The 20,091-nt window shown below is 47.1% G+C and overlaps 2 protein-coding genes across 2 annotated transcripts in view; both read left to right on the top strand.

The window, feature by feature from the left end:
• The window catches only part of COPA (coat protein complex I subunit alpha), a 50,410-nt gene extending 39,612 nt beyond the window's left edge, over window positions 1-10,798 (top strand). Inside the window, exons 18-33 of the mRNA XM_028091016.2 lie at window positions 1,384-1,546; window positions 1,648-1,794; window positions 2,737-2,926; window positions 3,035-3,130; window positions 4,496-4,584; window positions 4,780-4,903; window positions 6,162-6,251; window positions 6,432-6,541; window positions 6,936-7,013; window positions 7,181-7,249; window positions 7,809-7,945; window positions 8,188-8,374; window positions 8,462-8,572; window positions 8,899-9,060; window positions 9,700-9,894; window positions 10,157-10,798. Coding sequence (XP_027946817.1) covers window positions 1,384-1,546; window positions 1,648-1,794; window positions 2,737-2,926; window positions 3,035-3,130; window positions 4,496-4,584; window positions 4,780-4,903; window positions 6,162-6,251; window positions 6,432-6,541; window positions 6,936-7,013; window positions 7,181-7,249; window positions 7,809-7,945; window positions 8,188-8,374; window positions 8,462-8,572; window positions 8,899-9,060; window positions 9,700-9,894; window positions 10,157-10,216 — 2,008 coding nt within the window. The 3' untranslated portion in view covers window positions 10,217-10,798. The remainder of the gene's footprint in view (window positions 1-1,383; window positions 1,547-1,647; window positions 1,795-2,736; window positions 2,927-3,034; window positions 3,131-4,495; window positions 4,585-4,779; window positions 4,904-6,161; window positions 6,252-6,431; window positions 6,542-6,935; window positions 7,014-7,180; window positions 7,250-7,808; window positions 7,946-8,187; window positions 8,375-8,461; window positions 8,573-8,898; window positions 9,061-9,699; window positions 9,895-10,156) is intronic.
• Window positions 10,799-14,005: 3,207 nt separating this feature from the next.
• On the top strand, window positions 14,006-20,091 carry PEX19 (peroxisomal biogenesis factor 19). Its single transcript, XM_028090916.2, has 8 exons — window positions 14,006-14,087; window positions 15,501-15,610; window positions 16,029-16,194; window positions 16,621-16,706; window positions 17,402-17,563; window positions 18,352-18,528; window positions 18,758-18,802; window positions 18,966-20,091. Exons 1-8 carry the CDS (start codon window positions 14,018-14,020, stop codon window positions 19,047-19,049), a joined length of 900 nt encoding a protein of 299 aa, XP_027946717.1. The 5' UTR covers window positions 14,006-14,017; the 3' UTR covers window positions 19,050-20,091.

Genomic DNA, 20,091 nt, shown 5'->3' with positions numbered 1-20,091 from the left:
TGGGAGAGGGAGAAGCAGGCTCTCCACTGAGCAGGGAGCCTGATGCAGGGCTCGATCCCAGGACACTGGGATCATGACCGGAGCCGAAGGCAGACGCTTAACGACTGAGCCACCCAGGCACCCCTTGATATTGCTAGTTTTAGTTTGCTAGTATTTTGCTCAGGATTTTTGCATCCATGTATGTGTGTGTGTGTGTGTGTATATATATATTATATATATATATGAGATTGGCCCATGACTTCCCTTTTTCTTTCTGTCCTTGTCAGGTTTTGGTGTTGAGGTTGTGCTAATTTCATAAAATAAGGAAAGTAATACACCTTCCTCTGTTCTCTCAGTGAGTTTGTAATAAGATTCGGTTTAATTCTTCCTGAAATGTTGGGTAGAATTTGCCAGTGAAGTCATCCAGGCCTGGATTTTTTTTATGATTCAGTTTATCTTGTGTAACAGTTACGGGACTGTAGGGGTTTTCTATCTCTTTTTAGTCAGTTTTGGTAAATTTTCCTTTTCTTGGAATTTGATCATTTAAAAAAACTTTATGCCTATCCTCATCCTGTAGGAGCTAGAGTAATATGCTCTTTTCCATTCCTAATATTGCAGTTCTATCTTTCTGTTTTAATTAGCTTCATGAGAGGTTTATCAATTTTATTTAGCTTTTGCCTTTATTGTTTGAACTTCTGTGTTGTATTTTTGTTTTCTATTTCTTAATTTTATGATTGGCTTCATTATTTTTCCTAAGTATATTCTTTGGTTTAACTTTTAAAAGAACAAAATTTTTTAGTTGGGTGCTTATTAATATTTATTTTTTATATTATATGTATTGTTTAATATATGTACATAGAACTCATTAGTTTTTGGAGTTTCTTCTAATACAGTGTGTACACTTAGCATCCCGGATTATCAATCAAATTTTGTGTTAGCAATGTCCGTAAGTTTGATAAACTTTTAGTTTTTGTTCAGTTTAAAATATTTTTTGCTTTTTATCATTTGTGTGTCAGAACTTCGCCTCTCCCGCTCTTCTCCTTTTGCCTGTAGCTGCAGGGAAGGATTTAACTGGCCCAGTGATTGTATATCAGAACTTTAAGTTTAACTTTTAGGACTGATTCCTGTAGCCATGTCTGTTGGCTCTCAGAGTCATAACTTATGAAGAAAGGTCATACCATGTGCCCCGTGTTTTCCTGCTTCATACAAAAGAAAAAGTAAATGTGGCAATTAGTTCTGCTTTCTTTTGAATTGCTTCCCATCTGTACCATTGTGCAAATGGCACTTGGCCAAAGAGCAGTGAGAAGATAAGAGAAGTTGTGTCCTAAGCTTGTTCCAGGTCCTCACAGGCCGGGTTTTGCCCCTCATTTGCTGAAAGTTGTGCCCTCTAACTCCTATTTGCAGGGACTACGGGATCATCCGGACTCTGGATTTACCCATCTATGTCACGCGCGTGAAGGGCAACAATGTGTATTGCCTGGACAGGGAGTGTCGTCCGCGGGTGCTCACCATTGATCCCACTGAGTTCAAGTTCAAGCTGGCCCTGATCAACAGAAAATATGATGAGGTATGAAACAAGAATGCGCACTAGGGGTGTGAGAGGGCCAGCACTCCTTTTTCCCTCTGAGTGATCTCTCCTTCCTGCCCCACCGCACCCTAAATGTCTAGGTACTGCACATGGTGAGGAATGCCAAGCTAGTAGGACAGTCCATCATTGCTTACCTCCAGAAGAAGGGCTACCCGGAAGTGGCACTGCATTTCGTCAAGGATGAGAAAACTCGCTTTAGTCTGGCACTCGAGTGTGGAAATATTGAGGTGAGGGAGATGTGGTCATGAGTCCCATTTCATTGCAGAGAAGGTGATAGGGTTAGGGTCGCATTGCGAGAATGTTATTCTGGGCTTGCTTCTTCAGCAAGTATGATGGAATTTGAGATTTTTCTAGTTGTTAGGTAGAGCTGTCTTCCTGTTGCTATTGGCCCATCTCTGCCACTTCCTGTCTCTGCTTCTGCCATAGCATTGCTACTGTTGTCATTATCGGTCATTCTGAATTCATTAACTTCTAGAATCGAGCAACATAGCGTGGAATCTGAAAACTCTCTTTATTTCCTTCACCTCTTACTTGCTGATTGGCTGCTTAGATGAAGAAGTACTTATGAAATGTTGGGACCTAGAGGGGTGCCTGGCAGCTCAGTCGGCATCTGACTCTTGATCTCAGCTCAGGTCTGGATCTCAGGGTCGTGATTTCAAGCCCTGTGTTGGGCTCCACACTGGGTATGGAGCCTACTTAAAAATCAAATCAAATAAAATCTTTAAAAAAAATGTTGGGACCTAGAGTGTACAGGCGTTATTTTTAAATGGGGCGAGGGCTTAGGTGAATTGACTTTCTAGTTGTGAACTTCCTTCTTTTATTATTTGTTCTGTCCTTCCTAAAGCCCCTGAAGATCTTCAAACTTAGCAAGTAGAAAAAAGATAGATAAGTAAGAATTGGCCCTACGGAATCAGCAAATGGTAGGAGATGATTTTGTTGTAAAAGTAAATTTCGGAGGAGAAGGATAATGTGATGTGATTCTTTCCATGGAGCCAAAGGGACTCTGTTTGGTGATAGGATTTTCAGTAGAATGAGACTGAACGCTAAGAGTGATTGCAAGTATAGAGTCTGTGGGAGATTTATGTAGAGGCAGATACTTTGACTGTAGTCCCTGGTTTTGAGTCACAGTATCTGCCAACCTGTTAACTCTGACCCTGGGGACTCTTTAGATTGCTCTGGAAGCAGCCAAAGCCCTGGATGACAAGAACTGCTGGGAAAAACTGGGAGAAGTGGCCTTGCTACAAGGGAACCACCAGATTGTGGAAATGTGTTATCAACGCACCAAAAACTTTGACAAACTTTCTTTCTTGTACCTTATCACTGGCAACCTAGAGAAACTTCGCAAGATGATGAAGATTGGTGAGTCCCCAGAAACTAAGGATGGGAAGAGTGGTCCTTGGGAGAAGGAGGAAGGCAGATAGAGGCGAGTGAGAACTTAACTTGGTATCTCTTACTGACTTGCTGCAGCTGAGATCCGAAAGGACATGAGTGGCCATTATCAGAATGCCCTCTACCTGGGTGACGTGTCCGAGCGGGTGCGGATCCTGAAGAACTGTGGGCAGAGTAAGTAAGCACGTGGGACTCACCAGCTCTCTTGGGGCTTAGATAGTATTTTCTCTTCATGGTGAATTACCATGTATAGGGGTGAGATGTTTCCCTTTGTTGTGCATTTTTCCAGAAGAGACAGCATGCTCCTGTCAAGCTCAGGAGACATTCTTCAGAGCCAGGTGGAGGTACAGCCAGAATTTCAGTCTTCACTCCTAGGAAAACAGTTAATAGTCATGGAGGAGCTAGGAGGTTTTAAAATGTCCTGAAGCAGAGAGCCTAGTAAATACACTTGATTGGTTGCCATTAGAACTTTATTCTTTTACTTCAAGCCTGAGGTTTTACTCATTTACTTATTTCTTTGTTTATATATTCAAGGGATATTTTCTTTTCTTTTCCTTTTTTTTAAAGATTTTATTTATTTGACAGAGAGAGACACAGCGAGAGAGGGAACACAAGCAGGGGGAGTGGGAGAGGGAGAAGCAGGCTTCCTGCCGAGCAGGGAGCCCGGGGCGGGGCTCGATCCCAGGACCCTGGGCTCATGACCTGAGCCGAAGGCAGATGCTTAACAACTGAGCCACCCAGACGCCCCTCAAGGGTTATTTTCTGAGAGACCAGTGTGTACCAAGCACAATACTAGCATTTGAGATACGCTAGGAAACAAGAAAGGTGAGAGATGTGGTTTGAGCGAAGGTGCTAAGCAGTAAAGGGGTCAGACTTGCCGTATGTTGTAAAGGTGGAAACAATGTGATTTTTTGAAGGGCTGGATGTGTGACGGGAGGAGAGGAGCCAGGGATGATTCCAAGATTCTTGTCAGCACTGATGAGAGAGCTTGAGGATAAGTGACTGTGTTAGTTACTTACTGCTGTATAGCAAATTACCCCAAAGCTGAGTAGTTTAAAACAACAAATGCTGATTACCTCAGTTTGCAGCATGGCTTAGCCGGATACCTCTGTCTCTCAGGAGTCTGTGATCAGGGCGTTGGCCAAGACTGCAGATATCTCAAGGCTTGAGTGGGGAAGGGTCTCCTCCTACACTCTCTACAGGGCTGCAGGCAGTCCTCAGGTCCTTGTGGGCTGCTGACTGGGAAATGTCAATTTTCTGCCACGTAGGCGTCTCCTTAGGGCACTTTACAGCATGGCAACTGGTTTCCCTCAGAGCAGGCGATGGCATCCAGGTGGAGGCCACAGTCGTATCCTAATCTCAGAAGTGACATCCCATCACTTCTGCCACATCTTGTTCATTAGAAGTGAGTCAACAAGTCCCTTCCACACTGAAGGTGTGGGTGTTGGGGGGATTTTGCACAGACTTGAAGACCAGGAAGCAGGGATCGCTGGGGGACATCTGGAATGCTGTCTACCACAATGTCTGTTTTCTCTGCAGAGTCACTGGCCTATCTCACAGCTGCTACTCATGGCTTAGATGAAGAAGCTGAGAGCCTGAAGGAGACATTTGACCCAGAGAAGGAGACTGTGAGTCTTTGTTTACATGGGTGTCTGATTACAGGATGAACTCTGAGATCTGGGGACAGTTTAAATCTATAGACATTACTCTCCCACCTGGTTACCAGGAGAGGCAGAGAAGCAAAGGAGATCAAAGGAGGCTCTGTAGCCTTCCCTACATGATTCCTTAGAGCTGTTTGCTTTTAACCTTCTTCCACCTTTTAGATCCCAGACATTGATCCTAATGCCAAGCTGCTCCAGCCACCTGCACCTATCATGCCATTGGATACCAACTGGCCCTTACTGACTGTGTCTAAAGGCTTCTTTGAAGGCTCCATTGCCAGCAAGGGTAAGTGCCCACCCCTCTGTAGTGTTTTTGTTGTTGTTTGTTTTGAGGGTATTACAGAGTACCCTCAGCTCCTTTGTCCTTTCTTCTGTGTGAGATCATGGAGCACAGAGACGCCAGTCTGAGCTATGGTGCATGCTTTTAAAAATTAAATAAAAGCATTATGAGATGATTAGAATTTGGAAAATAGGGGGATAAAAGAAAGTTGTGTCTTAGTCCAGGGCTCCGACAACCGCTCTGAACATGTGGGTGCATTTCCTTAGGCTTTTCCATATGTGTGGTTGGTCACTCGGTCCCATTCAGTATTTCATCGTTCACAATGTATGGTCTTTTTTTTTTTTTTAAAGATTTTATTTATTTATTTGAGAGAGAGAGAATGAGAGGTAGAGAGCACGAGAGGGAAGAGGGTCAGAGGGAGAAGCAGACTCCCTGCTGAGGAGGGAGCCCGATGCGGGACTTGATCCCGGGACTCTAGGATCATGACCTGAGCCGAAGGCAGTCACTTAACCAACTGAGCCACCCAGGCGCCCCACGAAGTATGGTCTTAAGGCACAGGGCAGCGACCTCAGACTCTGGCGTGTGGGCGTATGCAGACCTAAGCTACCTCCCGCCACTACTCCCACCCTTGCCCGCTCTGGTTTTCTTGGCTGAGAGCTTAGATAGACCCCTGAGCATCTTGTGCCCAGGCCTGCTCATCCCTCCACCTCTCACCTACCCCGTGCCCCCACGCTGTGCACAAACTGTAGAGGTGGTAGCTCAGCAGAGCTCTCAGCAGGAAACTCTGAGAGTTGCTAAGTAAAAAATGGTTTAAGAGGGGCACCTGAGTGGCTCAGTTGGTTGAGTGTCTGCCTTTGGCTCGGGTCATGATGCTGGAGTCCTGGGATTGAGCCCCACATCAGGCTCCCTGCTCAACGGGGAGTCTGCTTCTCCTGCTCCCCCTGCTTCTTCCCTTCACTTGTTCTAGCGTGGACACGCTCTCTCTCTCTTTCAAATAAATAAATAAAATCTTAAAAAAAAATGGTTTAAGAGGCAGGTTTTAGTAGCAGGAAGGCCTTTCCATCTCTCTTCTATTCCCTCTCCCTTTGAAACCTACTGCAAGTTAGCGTAGCATATATACTACAAAAATAAATAATAAACAAGAACATTGAGTGGACAGGGCCTTGGCACCTGCTTTTGTAAGGATGCAGCTTTCCTGCAGAAGAGGCCAGATCTCAGATTTGCCTGGCTATAACCAGCTCCTTTCTGTTCCTTCTCTCTGTAGGCAAGGGAGGAGCACTGGCTGCTGATATTGACATTGACACTGTTGGCACCGAGGGCTGGGGAGAGGATGCGGAGCTGCAGCTGGACGAAGGTAAGAGTGCACTTCTTGGACTCTCCTGGCAGGATGGTGGCCTCGGTGGGGGCTGGGTTGTGGGGCAGTCCTTCAGGGTTCCAAACCATGGGACCCATAAAAATCCTAGCATTGTGCTTGCTTTGGGCTAAAGATTATGTCACTCTGCAAATCTACTTTGAGCCTGGATTTTCCTTACAGACGGGTTTGTGGAGGCTACAGAAGGTCTGGGGGACGACGCTCTTGGCAAGGGGCAGGAAGAAGGAGGTGGCTGGGATGTCGAAGAGGACCTGGAGCTCCCTCCTGAGCTGGTGCATGGGGTTCTTACCCTTAGAAGGCTCCCTCTGCTTCTCCCTATGCAAGCCATTGTCCTTACTGCTCCCAACCTGTCCTGAGGCTCCTGAAAGGGAGGGGGTCTAGACCGTCCTGGTCTGATGCTTGTCTCCCTTTGAAAGAAAGAAAGAAAGGAGATAATCAGGTTGTGCCATCAGCAGCTCCTGAAAAGGCAGCAGGCTTTGTTGTTTAAATTGGAGCTTTTGGTATATCATTTTGTTACTGGTGAAGCTGCTCCTATTTTGAAGGTCTTCTCCCACAACCATCCCCCTTCCTCCCCAGTCGAGTCTGGGAACAAGGTAAAGGGCTGTGTTTAGATTGATCAGCGCAAAGTGCTTGAATGGCTTACAAAATGACCTGTTTTTCTCCTAGGATATACCCCCTGGGGCAGCTGGGGGTGCTGAGGATGGGTTCTTTGTGCCCCCCACCAAGGGAACCAGCCCAACTCAGGTAAGTAGAGAAGCACAGCCCTGTGGGCATGATTGGTTCTGAGCTGGCTATACTAGCTTAATATATAATGAGTAGTTAATACTCTTCTGCTCTAGATACAGAGTAGGATAGTTTGGGAGGAGAAAGGGCAAAGTTTTACTTGGCTTGGGTTTTCTCTTTCTTGTTAGATCTGGTGCAATAACTCTCAGCTTCCAGTTGATCACATCCTGGCAGGCTCTTTTGAAACAGCCATGCGGGTAAGTCTTAGAGTAGTATAGGTTCTTGTTGAGTGTTCCTCGTTCAGGGTCCCCAGGGAGATGGTTGACTCATCTTAACCAAATGGAAATTAACCTACCCACAAGGGCAGAGGTGTGTCTTTATCATGGAAACCCTGGTCTTGCCTAAGCAAACTTGCCTCATAAGGCCTTCCTCTTACGTGCTTTCCATTTGGCTTAGTAATCTCTTCAGGTGGATCCTACCAGCCACCTCCCCCCCCCCCCATGTATAGTCTGCTTTGTGGTTCACATCAGTGAAGTCAGCGCCCCTTCACGAACAGGTGTGTGTTTTGAACGCTAAACCATATATTATGATGGCAGTAGCAGTAACTACAAATGCAATAACCACGAACATTTCCTCAATGTTGACTGTGTGTCAGGCACTATCCTAAATGCTTTATAGGTATTATTAAATGAGGTAGGTCCTATAATTAAGTGTGATTTACTGATGAGGAAACAAGTACAGAGAAGTACCTTGCCCAAGGTCAGCTAGTTTTTCAGTGGCATGGTCACGGTTTTTGTTTCTTTTCCTATATTCCAGCTCCTTCACGACCAAGTGGGGGTGACCCAGTTTGGCCCCTATAAGCAACTGTTCCTACAGACCTATGCCCGCGGCCGTACCACCTATCAGGCCCTGCCCTGCCTGCCCTCCATGTACGGCTATCCTAATCGCAATTGGTAAGGCCTCTTGCTCCTGACTACTGTCTCTTCCAGCTTGGGGTAGATATTTCAGATGGTAGCCTGGGGGACAGTTAACCCTTGTCCCAGAGCTGAGGTTTCCTGGTAGGAAGAGAACTTCGGCTTGACACTCCATGAGGCTTGGTTTATACATCTGCATCTAGTTCCCCCTCCTGTTTCCCCCGTTGAGTCTAGTGGATTCCCGAATATCCTTTCTTCTTCCTACTTTTCCAAATGTCCAGGAAGGATGCAGGGCTGAAGAATGGTGTACCAGCGGTGGGTCTGAAGCTTAATGACCTCATTCAGCGGCTGCAGCTCTGCTACCAGCTCACCACAGTTGGCAAGTTTGAGGAGGCTGTGGAAAAATTCCGCTCCATTTTGCTCAGTGTGCCTCTTCTCGTTGTGGACAATAAACAGGAGATTGCAGAGGTAGGAGGGGCAGCCGCTTGTTGTAGTCCTGGGCACCCCCACATCCTTGCCTCTGCACTGTGACCTTGGCTTCGCCCCTCTCTGCAGGCCCAGCAGCTCATCACCATCTGCCGTGAGTACATTGTGGGTTTGTCTATGGAGATAGAAAGGAAGAAGCTGCCCAAAGAGACTCTGGACCAGCAGAAGCGCATCTGTGAGGTACTGTCACTGGGCCTCTGTGCAGCACAGAGGTGTCCTCCCCCTTCCCCTGCCAATAGATCTGAATTCTTGACTTCTCAAACCGAGATTTCAGTCTGGGGAGTAAGAGATATTTGGGCCCACTTCTGTGAGGAGAGGGTGTATTTTTCTGCCCTTCTCTGTTCCGTCAGTCCTCCGTCCCCAGGGGGGCAGAAGATCCCTCTGCCATATAATCAGTCCTGTTTTTGTTTGCTTTGTGTGGTGATTAATGCCCCTGCAGCCGCTTATAAATGATCTGTGTCGGCTGTAGCATCAGCCTGGCATGTGTCCCTCCTTCTGTCCACCAGATGGCAGCCTATTTCACCCACTCAAACCTGCAGCCTGTGCACATGATCCTGGTGCTGCGGACGGCCCTCAACCTCTTCTTCAAGCTCAAGAACTTTAAGACAGCTGCCACCTTTGCTCGGCGCCTGTTGGAACTTGGGCCCAAGCCGGAGGTGGCTCAACAGGTAGATGGGGGAACTCCTGTAAGCGTAAAGGAATCAGATCGCTTACATGGAGGGAGTGGACAACCAAGGCCCTTGCCTCTGAAACAAAGCACTGAAGAACAACATTCAACAAAAGGACCCACCAGAACGCCATCCTCTTTACTTAGTGGCGTGGGTGCCTCCTTTTGTTCCGGGAAAGGGAACTTCTAACTCATTCGGCCGTGGTGCAGGTGTAAGAGGGACCTACTCCCTAGAATGGCTCTAGTCTTCCTGTGCCTAAGCTCTGCTACCCATTACCACTACTGCTAACCTGCACACACACGAGCCGCTACTTGCGTTCTCTAGAAGCATTCCTCTCGAGCAGTCGAAGCCAGTCTTAACCCTTTTGAGTCCTGACCCTGATAATTCCCAGACTTGGTGGAGGAATATGGGTCTAGATCCATGGAACCACTTTGGTATTGAGAAGGGGAGATCCTGATACAGCAGGAACGGTGATTGTGACCCCTTTGCATATGTCCTGTACGGAGGACATATTCTGTATTCAACTCAGTATAATTGCATCTTGAATCAAAGAAACTATAAACAATGGTGCTGAAATCATTTGAGTTCTGGTTTGCAGTTTTTGGTCCTCTTGAGTAAAATATTCCTTCCTTCCTTCAGACCCGCAAAATTCTGTCTGCTTGTGAGAAGAACCCCACAGATGCCTACCAGCTCAATTACGACATGCACAACCCTTTTGACATCTGTGCTGCATCCTATCGGCCCATCTACCGTGGAAAGCCTGTAGAGAAATGTCCACTCAGTGGAGCCTGCTATTCCCCTGAGTTCAAGGGTCAAATCTGCAAGGTCACTACAGTAAGTACTGTCCTCTAGAAATGCATCCAGGATATTGAGGGAAGAGGAAAGAGAAGGAAGTATGTTGGTCCTTTTTTCTCCTGTATTTGCCTGTAGCTCCTTGAGGCAGTGATACTGTAAACAATCAATAAACAGATCAGTAACAGATGTTAACAATGTTAACAACATACACTTCTGTCCTCCCTGAAGAGTGGAGGGAGTAAGCTCTCTGGGCTTTTTGCCCACACAAATCCCTAATTTTTCCCTCTTTCCTTTTCCACAGGTGACAGAGATTGGCAAAGACGTCATTGGTTTAAGGATCAGTCCTCTGCAGTTCCGCTAAGGCCCCCTCTGGTGTGTGCAGGTCAATCACCATAGTTCCTCCAGAGAATCAGTCTCTATGTCCTTCTAGCTCCTTCTTCCTCAACTACCCTTCAAATTATTGACATTTAGCTTTCCTGCCCTAAGACGTCGTGTCCCTTTCTCTTCTATGGCGAATCAGAATGTCTACATTTGACTGTTTCTCATCTCAAGGGTGACGACACTTGTGGTTGCAGGTGGCCTTGCCGTCCCAGCTTAGATCGTTCAAGGAACAAATGAAAACTCAGTGATGTGCATGTGCTTACTGAATTCCCTTAATATTTATCCTTTCCCTCCCCACCCTCTTTGGATCTCCTTTTGGAAAGAAGCAGGGTGTAATAAATAAGATCCCATCTTTTACTCAGCCACAGCAAACTCTTAGCCATCCCCCATTTCCCTTGGACATTTAAACTCCCAGGCAGGTACCCTCTGTGTGTGCCCAGAAACTTCAAGTCTGAGAAGAAACTGGTTTTCCAAAAATGCACATCACCTTTTATTGATTTATTCTTTATAGCCATTGTTCTTGTGTTTTGTTTCTCACCCTTAATAAAGTAAATTTCTCTGAGTTTTGTGACCCCATTTGTTTCCTGGACACCCTCATGTTCCTACTGCATGTAGCTGCCTCACCAAAGCAGAGAGCTTTTTTTTTAAATCTTGTAATTAAAATTACTTACTTAAAATTACTTTTGCAAGTAAGAAATGCCCATTGTCCTTAAAAAAAAAGCATATATTCATATATTAAACTGTGAGAATGTAGAAAGCAAGTTTAGCTCCCCTATTCCATTACTGACGACGGCAACCTTACCCCCTTTTCCTAGTTACAGCCAGTACTTACTGAGCACCTACCATGTACCTGTCTCTGTTCTAGATGTTTTACAGGTAATCCACATGTATAAGATGAATTAGTAGTACGTTATATATGTTACAACGATGATATTGGCAACACAGTTTGCTTGTCATGTGCTAAGACTACATTGGATAGAGTGACATCCTTTGCCTGTGATTACAGTTTGTACTTTTTTTCATTTTAAACTCATGTTTTCAATAAACAATACATTCATATAGTTCAAAACTCAGTAAAGGTAAAAAGCTATTCTGTGACATCTTAATACTCTTTTCCTCAGCTACCCAGTTCCTTTCACCTTCCCTCAAACAAGGAGCCACTCTTGGCGTCCTTGTATGCATCAGTGGTTTGTGTGTACACAAGCAGATTCCCTACTCCCCCGCTATACATACATGAAGCGTGCTGCTAAATGATTTTGCACCTTGTTTTATCGTATATACCGCATTTAAGATATTTTTCTGTATTGTATGTTAGCTTCCCTTTTTTTACTTCTCTGCATAATGTGCCATTGAATGATTTAGTTTATGTTAAGTTACCTTCTTTGCTGATGGGTATTTAGATTGTTCTCAATCTTTGACTTATAAAAAATGCTGCAATGAATAACTTGAACATACATTGTACAGTTTGGGGAAGTGTGTCTGTAGGACAAACTCCTTGAGTTGGAATTCCTGCTCAGAGAGCACAGGCCTTGATATTTTTTTTAGCTTTAAGAGCTGCTTGCTTAAACTTAATATCCGCAAACAAAGCCTGCCTTCTCAAAAACTTGCATACTACTTTGATGATACTCTCTCAAGTGGTCAACATTCTTTCTGTAAACATAGGCAAGTTGGTGATAGATTTTGGCAAAAAAAGTTATTTTTATAAGTTTAATAACTTTGCACTTAAACATAAACTTTATTCTGAACTGGGGGATATTAAAAAAAAAGGACAATCCGTGCTTCCTGAAGCTCATGTTATTAGGGAAACAAAATGGATATATATAAAATAATTGTGAATATCAGGCAAGAATTTGAAGTTGGTCAATAAACGGTGGAGAGCCATTAAGTCCTGAAGCAAGAGAGATATAAAGAAAATGCTCTAGGGGTACCTGGGTGGCTCAGTCAGTTAAACGACTCCATCTCAGCTCAGGTCTCCATCTCAGGATCATGAATGAGTTCAAGTGCAGTGTTGGGCTCCACGCTAGGCGTGGAGCCTACTTTAAAAAGAAATGCTGTAAAATATTATTTTGCAACAGCGTGAACTATACATTAGAAAGGTAGGAGGTGAATAAATGTGAAGATGAAGTTTTAGGAATATCACTAGTAAGAAGAAAAAGCAGAAGCAAGTTTAAGAAATGATGCAAAGGAAGAATCATGCTTGTTTTCAACTCCATGTTCTCTCTGTTACCTCCCTATTTTCCTTATTAACATGCTGGTTACCACATTAATATAAAGCCAATAGAAATATCTGTAATGTGCTTGAGAGAACGATAGTCAGTGGTTTGGAGTTGAATGAGGAAGCCTGGAATAGATTCTGTTACAAGTGTTGGGGAGAAAGGGATTAATCAGAGGGGTTTCCATTATAGAAGTTTAGAATTGAAGGAACTATAATGTTACATAGTTGCAGTCTGAGGCCTTGAGTGAAGGGTTTTGAACAAAAGTAATTAGTTACAGAATTGGGACTGGGACTAAAGGTCAGCTGACTTTCAGTTCAGAATGTTTTCTCCTGAGTCACACCACTTGTGCCTGGAACAATACAGTGGGTTTTGCACAGGTAATGATTTTAAGAATCTGTGAAGGAAAGAGTAAGGTACCTAAGCTGGTGCCGGACACAGAACTCAAGTGTGTGTTCAGGAAGCCGAGGATGAAAGCTGTGAAGTGACTTCACATTCTCCCTTTAAGCTCCATCGCACTTTATCCTTCTTTTAGGACCTTTACCTTGTACCATACTTGCTGCATGTCTGTCTGATCCCACCTCCAGCCTGATCCCCAGGCAGCAGGGGCTGGTCCTGACTTGGCTCTCTTCCTCTGTTGTGCCCAGCACAGGATCCTAAACAGTGCATGCCCTCGAAGTGCTAAAGTCGGCTTGCGTCTGAGGCAGTTCTGGCCCATGTGAAGAGGAGGGAAGGGTTGTGTAGAGTTGTCTCTATCCGCGCCTCCTCCCCCAGCTTCTCTGGGTTGGAGGTTGGGTTCCGTCTGGAGGAAAGGAGATCGTCCAGGGAAGGCAGGTCTATCATTACTGCATTTGAATTGTCCCCTGGCTCGGTCCACGGCCCCAGACTGGCTTTTTCTGCCTGAATTGCTTCAGCTGACACTGGGTTCTAGGTTCTAGGCCCGTGTCCTTCAGTCCTGGCAGTCCTGATGGGGAACGGGAGGTGAGAGAGAGCCGCTAGACCCCACGGAGAAGTGTGCCTCGTCGGGGTCTGGGCGGGCAACGGGCGGCCAGGGAGCGCCTACCGACCGCAGGCCCAGTCCAGGAGCTGAGAACCCAGCAGTGAAGGCCACACTAGGAGATCTTTGCCGGCGTGGTGTTTAAATTCGAGGCGGCGGCGGCGGCGGGGAGACAGGAAACCAGGGAAGTAAAATATATCGAATGCCTGAGAGTGTGAAGTGTTGAGGAAAACGATGAAAGAGTTACTTCTCTGGATAATGCGAGAAGTTGAAATGAAGTTAGGCTACTAAGTAACCTGGCAGAAGTTAACAGTAAGACAAGAAGTTCCACTCCGTTAGTTCACCGGTTCCTGGCCAGAAGGGAGAAAAGAGAGAGGGGGGGAAAAAAAAGGCAAACCCCGAAAAAACCCAAAACAAGACCAAAAAAACTCCCACAGTTTCCTGTCCCTTTAAAAATGGCGGCTCCGCACCGACCAGCACTGCTATTGGTTGCACGAGGGGAAGGGGCGGGGCGGGGCGGGGCGCAGGCGCCGCGGAGACCCGCCTCCTACGGCAAGCCGGAGAGAACAAGATGGCCGCCGCTGAGGAGGAGTGTGGTGCTGGGGCCGACGCTGACCGGGAATTGGAAGAGCTCCTGGAAAGTAAGAGCTGGTAGAGGGAGAGACCCGACGGGGGCGGTTGTAAGGGCTCATTCGACGGTAAACTGAACCTGAGATATTGGGGGCGGAGCGGGAGAGGCTTTGTAAAGGTTGACCGGGGGCGGAGGGTCTGCCAGCGACTCCGAAGAAAATCTCTGGGTCACCCTCCCCTTCCTCCGCGGCGGGGGCTCAGGAGCCCACCTTGGGCCCCTGAGCGTGTCAGACCGTTGCTTTCCGGGCCGGAGGGGAAACGGTAACCCACCGGACGGCGTTTCACGGTCCGACCCCGACCTCCACTTGCTCGACGTGAGCAAGTTCTCGGACCTAACTTCCTTCCCGCCAGCAGCCGCATTCGGTCCTTGGGGGCCAAAGACCCCGACGCTCACGGGCCGCTTGCTTTAAGTGTCGACAGGTCCGTGGCGCGGCCGTCTGTGCGCTGTCCTCTCCCTTTTCTTTCCCCAGGCCTCTCACCTTTTCCTCAGCAGGCCCTATTCCAGTTCTTTCACCACGTCAGAGCTCAAGCCAGCTCCCTTCCGCGGTTTTAGAGGGAGACGGTTCTCCCTCCTGAAAGAGGCTGAGCGTTCTTTCTTCCTTAGCCCTGTCCCCCGCTCCTCTGGTTGGGTGCTTGCCCACGGTGGGCCATGCCCTCCCCCTAGGCCTGGCAGGCAGAATGGTGGTGAGGACTCAGGTTTTTCAGGGCAGCGGTGCATATGTTTTGTCTCTTGCCCAGTCACGGAGATGTGGGCTGACGGAAAGATGAACAGAAATGGTGAGGAATGCCAAGTGACTCTGTGTGGATTGGCACATGGTTAGCTGCAGAGATGAGGAGGCCAGAGGGAGCTCTAGGAGCTTTGCCACAGGAGGGCCAAATCCGAGGATAAGAGAAGAGAGTGTGATGCTCTCCAGGGAGTGCAGCGTGCTGTCCCTCAGTTTCTGCTAGTGCCAGGGCCCATGGGAAGCTGGGTGGAACACCACATGGCTTCTGCTTTCTTGCCAAAAATTATTCCCTTGAGGGCTCCAGAGTGAGTTCAGGGGTTTAAGGACATCTGTGCTCTCTGCTCCTGTTGGATATTTGTGGGGGATTTCTGGGGAACCATTAGATGTGGCAAGGAAGGCACTGTGTAGACAGAGATGTCTTTGCAGAACTTTTAACTCTCTCCTCCCGGCTCTGAGAGAGATGCCTCTTCCATCTTAAGGGATTTCTTCTCCTTTGATCACATAAATTGGGTAATGAGGAGAGAAATGGGAAGCTTATTGAGGGGTGGGCCAGGAGAGGGAGACTCAAAAAAAAAAAAATAGGTTGGCACTTTGAAAGATTGTTCTCTTAATGCTTTGCCCAAAACTACCCTCCCCTGACCCCAGCCTTGCATCCTCATCCATCCCCCAACACACACACTATGTCTCTTGTCTCTGAAGGTGCTCTTGATGATTTCGATAAGGCCAAACCCTCCCCAGCACCCCCTCCTACCACCACGGCCCCTGATGCTTCGGGGCCCCAGAAGAGATCGCCAGGAGACACTGCCAAAGTATAAATTCCGCCCTCTTAAGGGAGGGGGAGGGGGTGGGCGTGCATCTCTGAGCAGTGGTGGGGCAAGCCCCTGTGGGTTGGAGTGGACTGGGGGGAGGAGGCCTTGGCCTTACACTGCTGAGTGCTCTTTCAGGCCTCAGTCCTGGTAAACAGGGACTTTTGATGATGGAGTGGTGGGATCTCGAGGAAGTTGTTTGAAAAAAGAGCAGGTTTAAATGGTTGGTTTGGGAATGCCACGCCATACCCTTTCCTCAGTGGTCAGATGCCTTTCTTGCTGTTCTCCTTAAGGAGAGGAGTTAGAATGGCCAGTGGAGGTGGGCAGGAGGGAAGCACTGCATTTCCCAGAGCCACTGCCTGCGGCTTCTGTCTGAGGGTTGCCAAGTAAGAGATGCATCTTGGCCACCTCTTCCCTGCAGGATGCCCTCTTTGCCTCCCAAGAGAAGTTTTTCCAGGAACTGTTTGACAGCGAGCTGGCTTCCCAAGCCACTGCAGAGTTCGAGAAGGCGATGAAGGAGTTGGCTGAGGAAGAGCCCCACCTGGTGGAGCAGTTCCAAAAGCTCTCAGAAGCTGCCGGGAGAGTGGGTGAGGAAGGCCCCGAGGGCTGGAACTGTCTGAACAAACTTCTGTCATCTTCATTGCCTTTACTCTTTACTAAGAGTAAAGCTGATAGCGCTCATTATATCACTGCCGTGGGGTGGGGCCAGGAGATGGGAAGAGGATAGGAACATGGCTTAATGAAAGGGTTGAGGCTGAAAAGTCATTGAAAAGATTATTAAAAACTGACCGTTTTAAAGGTCACAGTGTTGTGGGTGTCATCATGGAGAACAAACTGACACACAGTTCCTGTAGATTTGTGAAAATGGCTATGAAGATAACCACAGAGGATTCAGAGATTTGGAGTGCTAGTGATCCACTAGTAAATGTTCCATATCCAAGCTGATAACCAGGTCAGTCTGGGTAAGCAGACAGATAAAACCTAAAGACCTTGGCTTTCTTGATCTTCCTTAGGCAGTGACGCAACCTCCCAACAAGAATTTACGTCTTGCCTGAAGGAGACACTAAGTGGACTCGCCAAAAATGCCACTGATCTTCAGGTGAGGGAAAGGGGTAGGGGCCATGAGGGACCTCTCAGGCACATCAGCAGCAGAGTCTCAAACGACAGACTATTTGGTAGCATGTGAAGTCTGTTCCTGCCCCACTATTCTGCTGCAGGCAAGTTTAAGTAGTTCTTTCCCACCTGAAAGGGTGCAGCGTTCCAAGAAGGCAATATACAGATCTTCCTCAACTTACGATGGGGTTACACCTTGATAAACCCATCATAAGTTGGAAATATCATAAGTTGAAAATGCATTTAATATACCTACCCTACTGAACATCACAGCGTAGCCTCGTCTACCTTAAACACGTTTAGGACACTGACGTGAGCCTTCAGTTGGGCAAATTCATCCACCACAAAGCCTATTTTCTAATAAGGTATTGAGTATCTTATGTAATTTATTGAATGCTGTGCTGAAAGTGAAAAACAGAGTGGTTGTAAGGGGATGGGATGGTTGTCAGTGCATCAGTTGTTGACCCTGGTGATCACGTGGCTGCCTGGGAGCCATGGCCACTGCCCAGCATTACAAGAGAGTATCATCTGCATATCACTAGCCTGGGAAAAGATCCAAATTCAAAATTTGAAGTACGGTTTCTACTGAATGTGCATCCCTTTCACACCATCATAAAGTTGAAAAGTGGTCCTAAGTCAGGGACCATCTGTATTTGCTCACCTCCTTTCTTTCCTTTCTAGAACTCAGGCATGTCAGAGGAGGAACTGACCAAGGCCATGGAAGGGCTGGGCATGGATGAAGGGGATGGGGAAGGGAACATCCTCCCCATTATGCAGAGCATCATGCAGAACCTCCTATCCAAGGATGTGCTGTACCCATCACTGAAGGAGATTACTGAAAAGGTTTGTGAACTTAACATTTCTGCTTTTCCTCCTTGTTTTCTGTTGTGTCAACCGCTGTGGGCTACTTTGCTTAGAGCCTACAGAGCTAGAGAGTAACTCGAGTGCACAAGCCATCCACTCTTTTCTCCTTTGTGTATTTGGAGCAGGAGGGCTGGGGAGGAGCTATGTCTCTGGGAATAAAGGTACCACACTGAAGATGTTGAAGGTAAAAGGGGAAGTCTTCCTTTAGCTCTGGTTTCTGTAAACTGGTTTGGGGCTGCTGTCTGACCAGCCCTTTCTTTTGCTTGTTTTATGCTATGAACAGTTTAAGAGTAGTGTAAAAGATGGTCCCTGCTGTCAGAGAGCCTACAGAATACAGGAATAGAAGCGTTTCAGTGACACGGTCCAACATGTGGTCGAGTGGGAAGTGAGTAGTTAGACCAGGAGTCAGCAGGCCAAGGTCTAGGTGGACCAAAGCCAACTCTCAAGCTAAGAATTTTTGAAGGTTGTAAAGTCAGAACAGAAGAAAGAAAGACTATGTGACAGATCACGTATGGCCCATAAGGGCTAATATATTACCATGTAGCCCTTCACAGAAGAAGTGCACCATCCTCTGGTGACCATCCGTGCTAGCATAGCCAGGTGATGTGGTTGGAGTCAGTGCCACTTCCTACGCTGAACTCACTTCTTTAGTTTTTCTTTCCTCCATGTCCTCCCCTTTCCCTTCATATTTTATTGTTTTTCATATTTAATTGCCTTTCCTATCCATTGTTCATTAATTCTTCCCCACCCATTCTGTTTTTCCTTAGTATCCAGAATGGTTGCAGAGTCACCGGGAGTCTCTTCCTCCAGAGCAGTTTGAAAAATATCAGGAACAGCATGGTGTCATGGGCAAGATATGTGAGCAGTTTGAGGCAGAGAGCCCCACAGACAGTGAGGCCACTCAGAAGGCTCGTTTTGAGTTAGTGCTGGATCTTATGCAGCAGGTAAGGCCTCCTCGTGCTATGTACCCTGGTGCTGTCTCTTTGGGTGTTCGGTGGAGGAGGTATCTGGGAAGAACGCCACACTGCCAAACCCAGGTGGAGGAGGGAGCACAAGCGAGGTCCCATAGCCTGGTCCCCAGAAGACAGAAGAGAGACCATGGCTCAGATTCTTCTTGGGCTGCTATATTGTTTTCTAGGATTTTCTCTTTCTCAAGTTCCTCTTATTTTCCAGCTACAGGATTTGGGCCATCCTCCAAAAGAACTGGCTGGGGAGATGGTGAGTATATCTTCTAGATTTGAATGTGAGTCCCAGATTTCTGGAATTCTGTAATCTTTAATGATTGCACATGAAGCGATCACTGTGGCTACAGGGGAAGCACCTTCAAAAGCTCTCACTTGAGGTAAGAGGAGTAATCTCAGTCCCTCCATCTCTTCTCCAGCCTCCTGGCCTCAACTTTGACCTGGATGCCCTCAATCTGTCAGGCCCACCAGGTGCCAATGGCGAACAGTGTCTGATCATGTGAAACACCACACGTGTCTGTCCCTGATTCCCAGCCATGGGGAGCATCTGGAGTCAGCAGAACCACTGGGAACTGAGGCAGGAGTGTCGTCTGCAAGAGCAGTCTGCCCACTGCCCTCTGTCGTCCCAGCTGAGATTGTGCCATACCAGCTGAGGCTTTTACTCTGTCTTTCTAGAAATATGGCCTATTGTGCAGGCTGTTTCTGTGAGCCCTATCCATGTGGTTTCTGCTACTAGCAAAGGCCCAGCTACCTTCCAGGTGAAGGAAGGCATCCCTTGTGGGGCGTGTACTTTCTTCCCTCCCAAATAATGTTATATGTGGCCACACTGATGTTCGCTTTTGCATCCAGGGTCTTTGTGCCTTGTCTCTACTCCCTCTTGGACCTGGGGAGCAGAGACAGAGTCCTGGGACTCTGTATTTCTCTAGTTCTTTTGGGCAGGGCCTTTGGGAATGAATGGGGAGAAACAGCCTGGGCTGGTTCTCTAGGTCTATCACCATGTCCTCCTGCCTTTAGACAGACCGTTGTGAATTCTGTGAAGGAAAAGGAAGTGGGGGCTTTTGCATCTAATCACAGTAGGGTTGAAAGAGAAGCCCTGGGATTCTCCTCTCTCGAGGTGCTGAGCCTTCAACTCTCTGTTCCAGCCTGAGAACTAAAGTTGTTACCTTGGTTCTTTGTACAGTGCTGTGTGATCTGGGTGAAACCAGCCCTTGACCTTCCTGCACCCCCTGCCTCTCTTCATCTCTCTTTTTAAATACCTGTTAATTCCAACCCTTCTCTGAACCCAAGCTGTGACAAAGAAGGGCCATCCTATTTCCCCTCATCTGGGCCATCCACCACTCTGATTGGCCCCTCTCCCTGGAAAACACATAGAATTACAGTGTCAGGTCTAGGAAATGAATGACTGTTCTTCCCCAGATACGTTCTGGCTTATCTGAGACCTCCGATTTCTTTGAATCCTGTCCCTTGATTAAGCAGGTGACTTGGGAACTGGAGTGGGTGCAGCCTGGGTCTTTTTTCTTGACTAATAAATATTCTGATTGAGGA

Source organism: Eumetopias jubatus, unplaced genomic scaffold (genome assembly GCF_037043125.1).
Source record: "Eumetopias jubatus isolate StellerSeaLion01/CBP00866 unplaced genomic scaffold, mEumJub1_p1.0 scaffold_12, whole genome shotgun sequence".
Lineage (NCBI taxonomy): Eukaryota > Metazoa > Chordata > Mammalia > Carnivora > Otariidae > Eumetopias > Eumetopias jubatus.
Note: the sequence above shows the minus strand (reverse complement) of the source record. Positions and strands in the feature narration are given on the sequence as shown.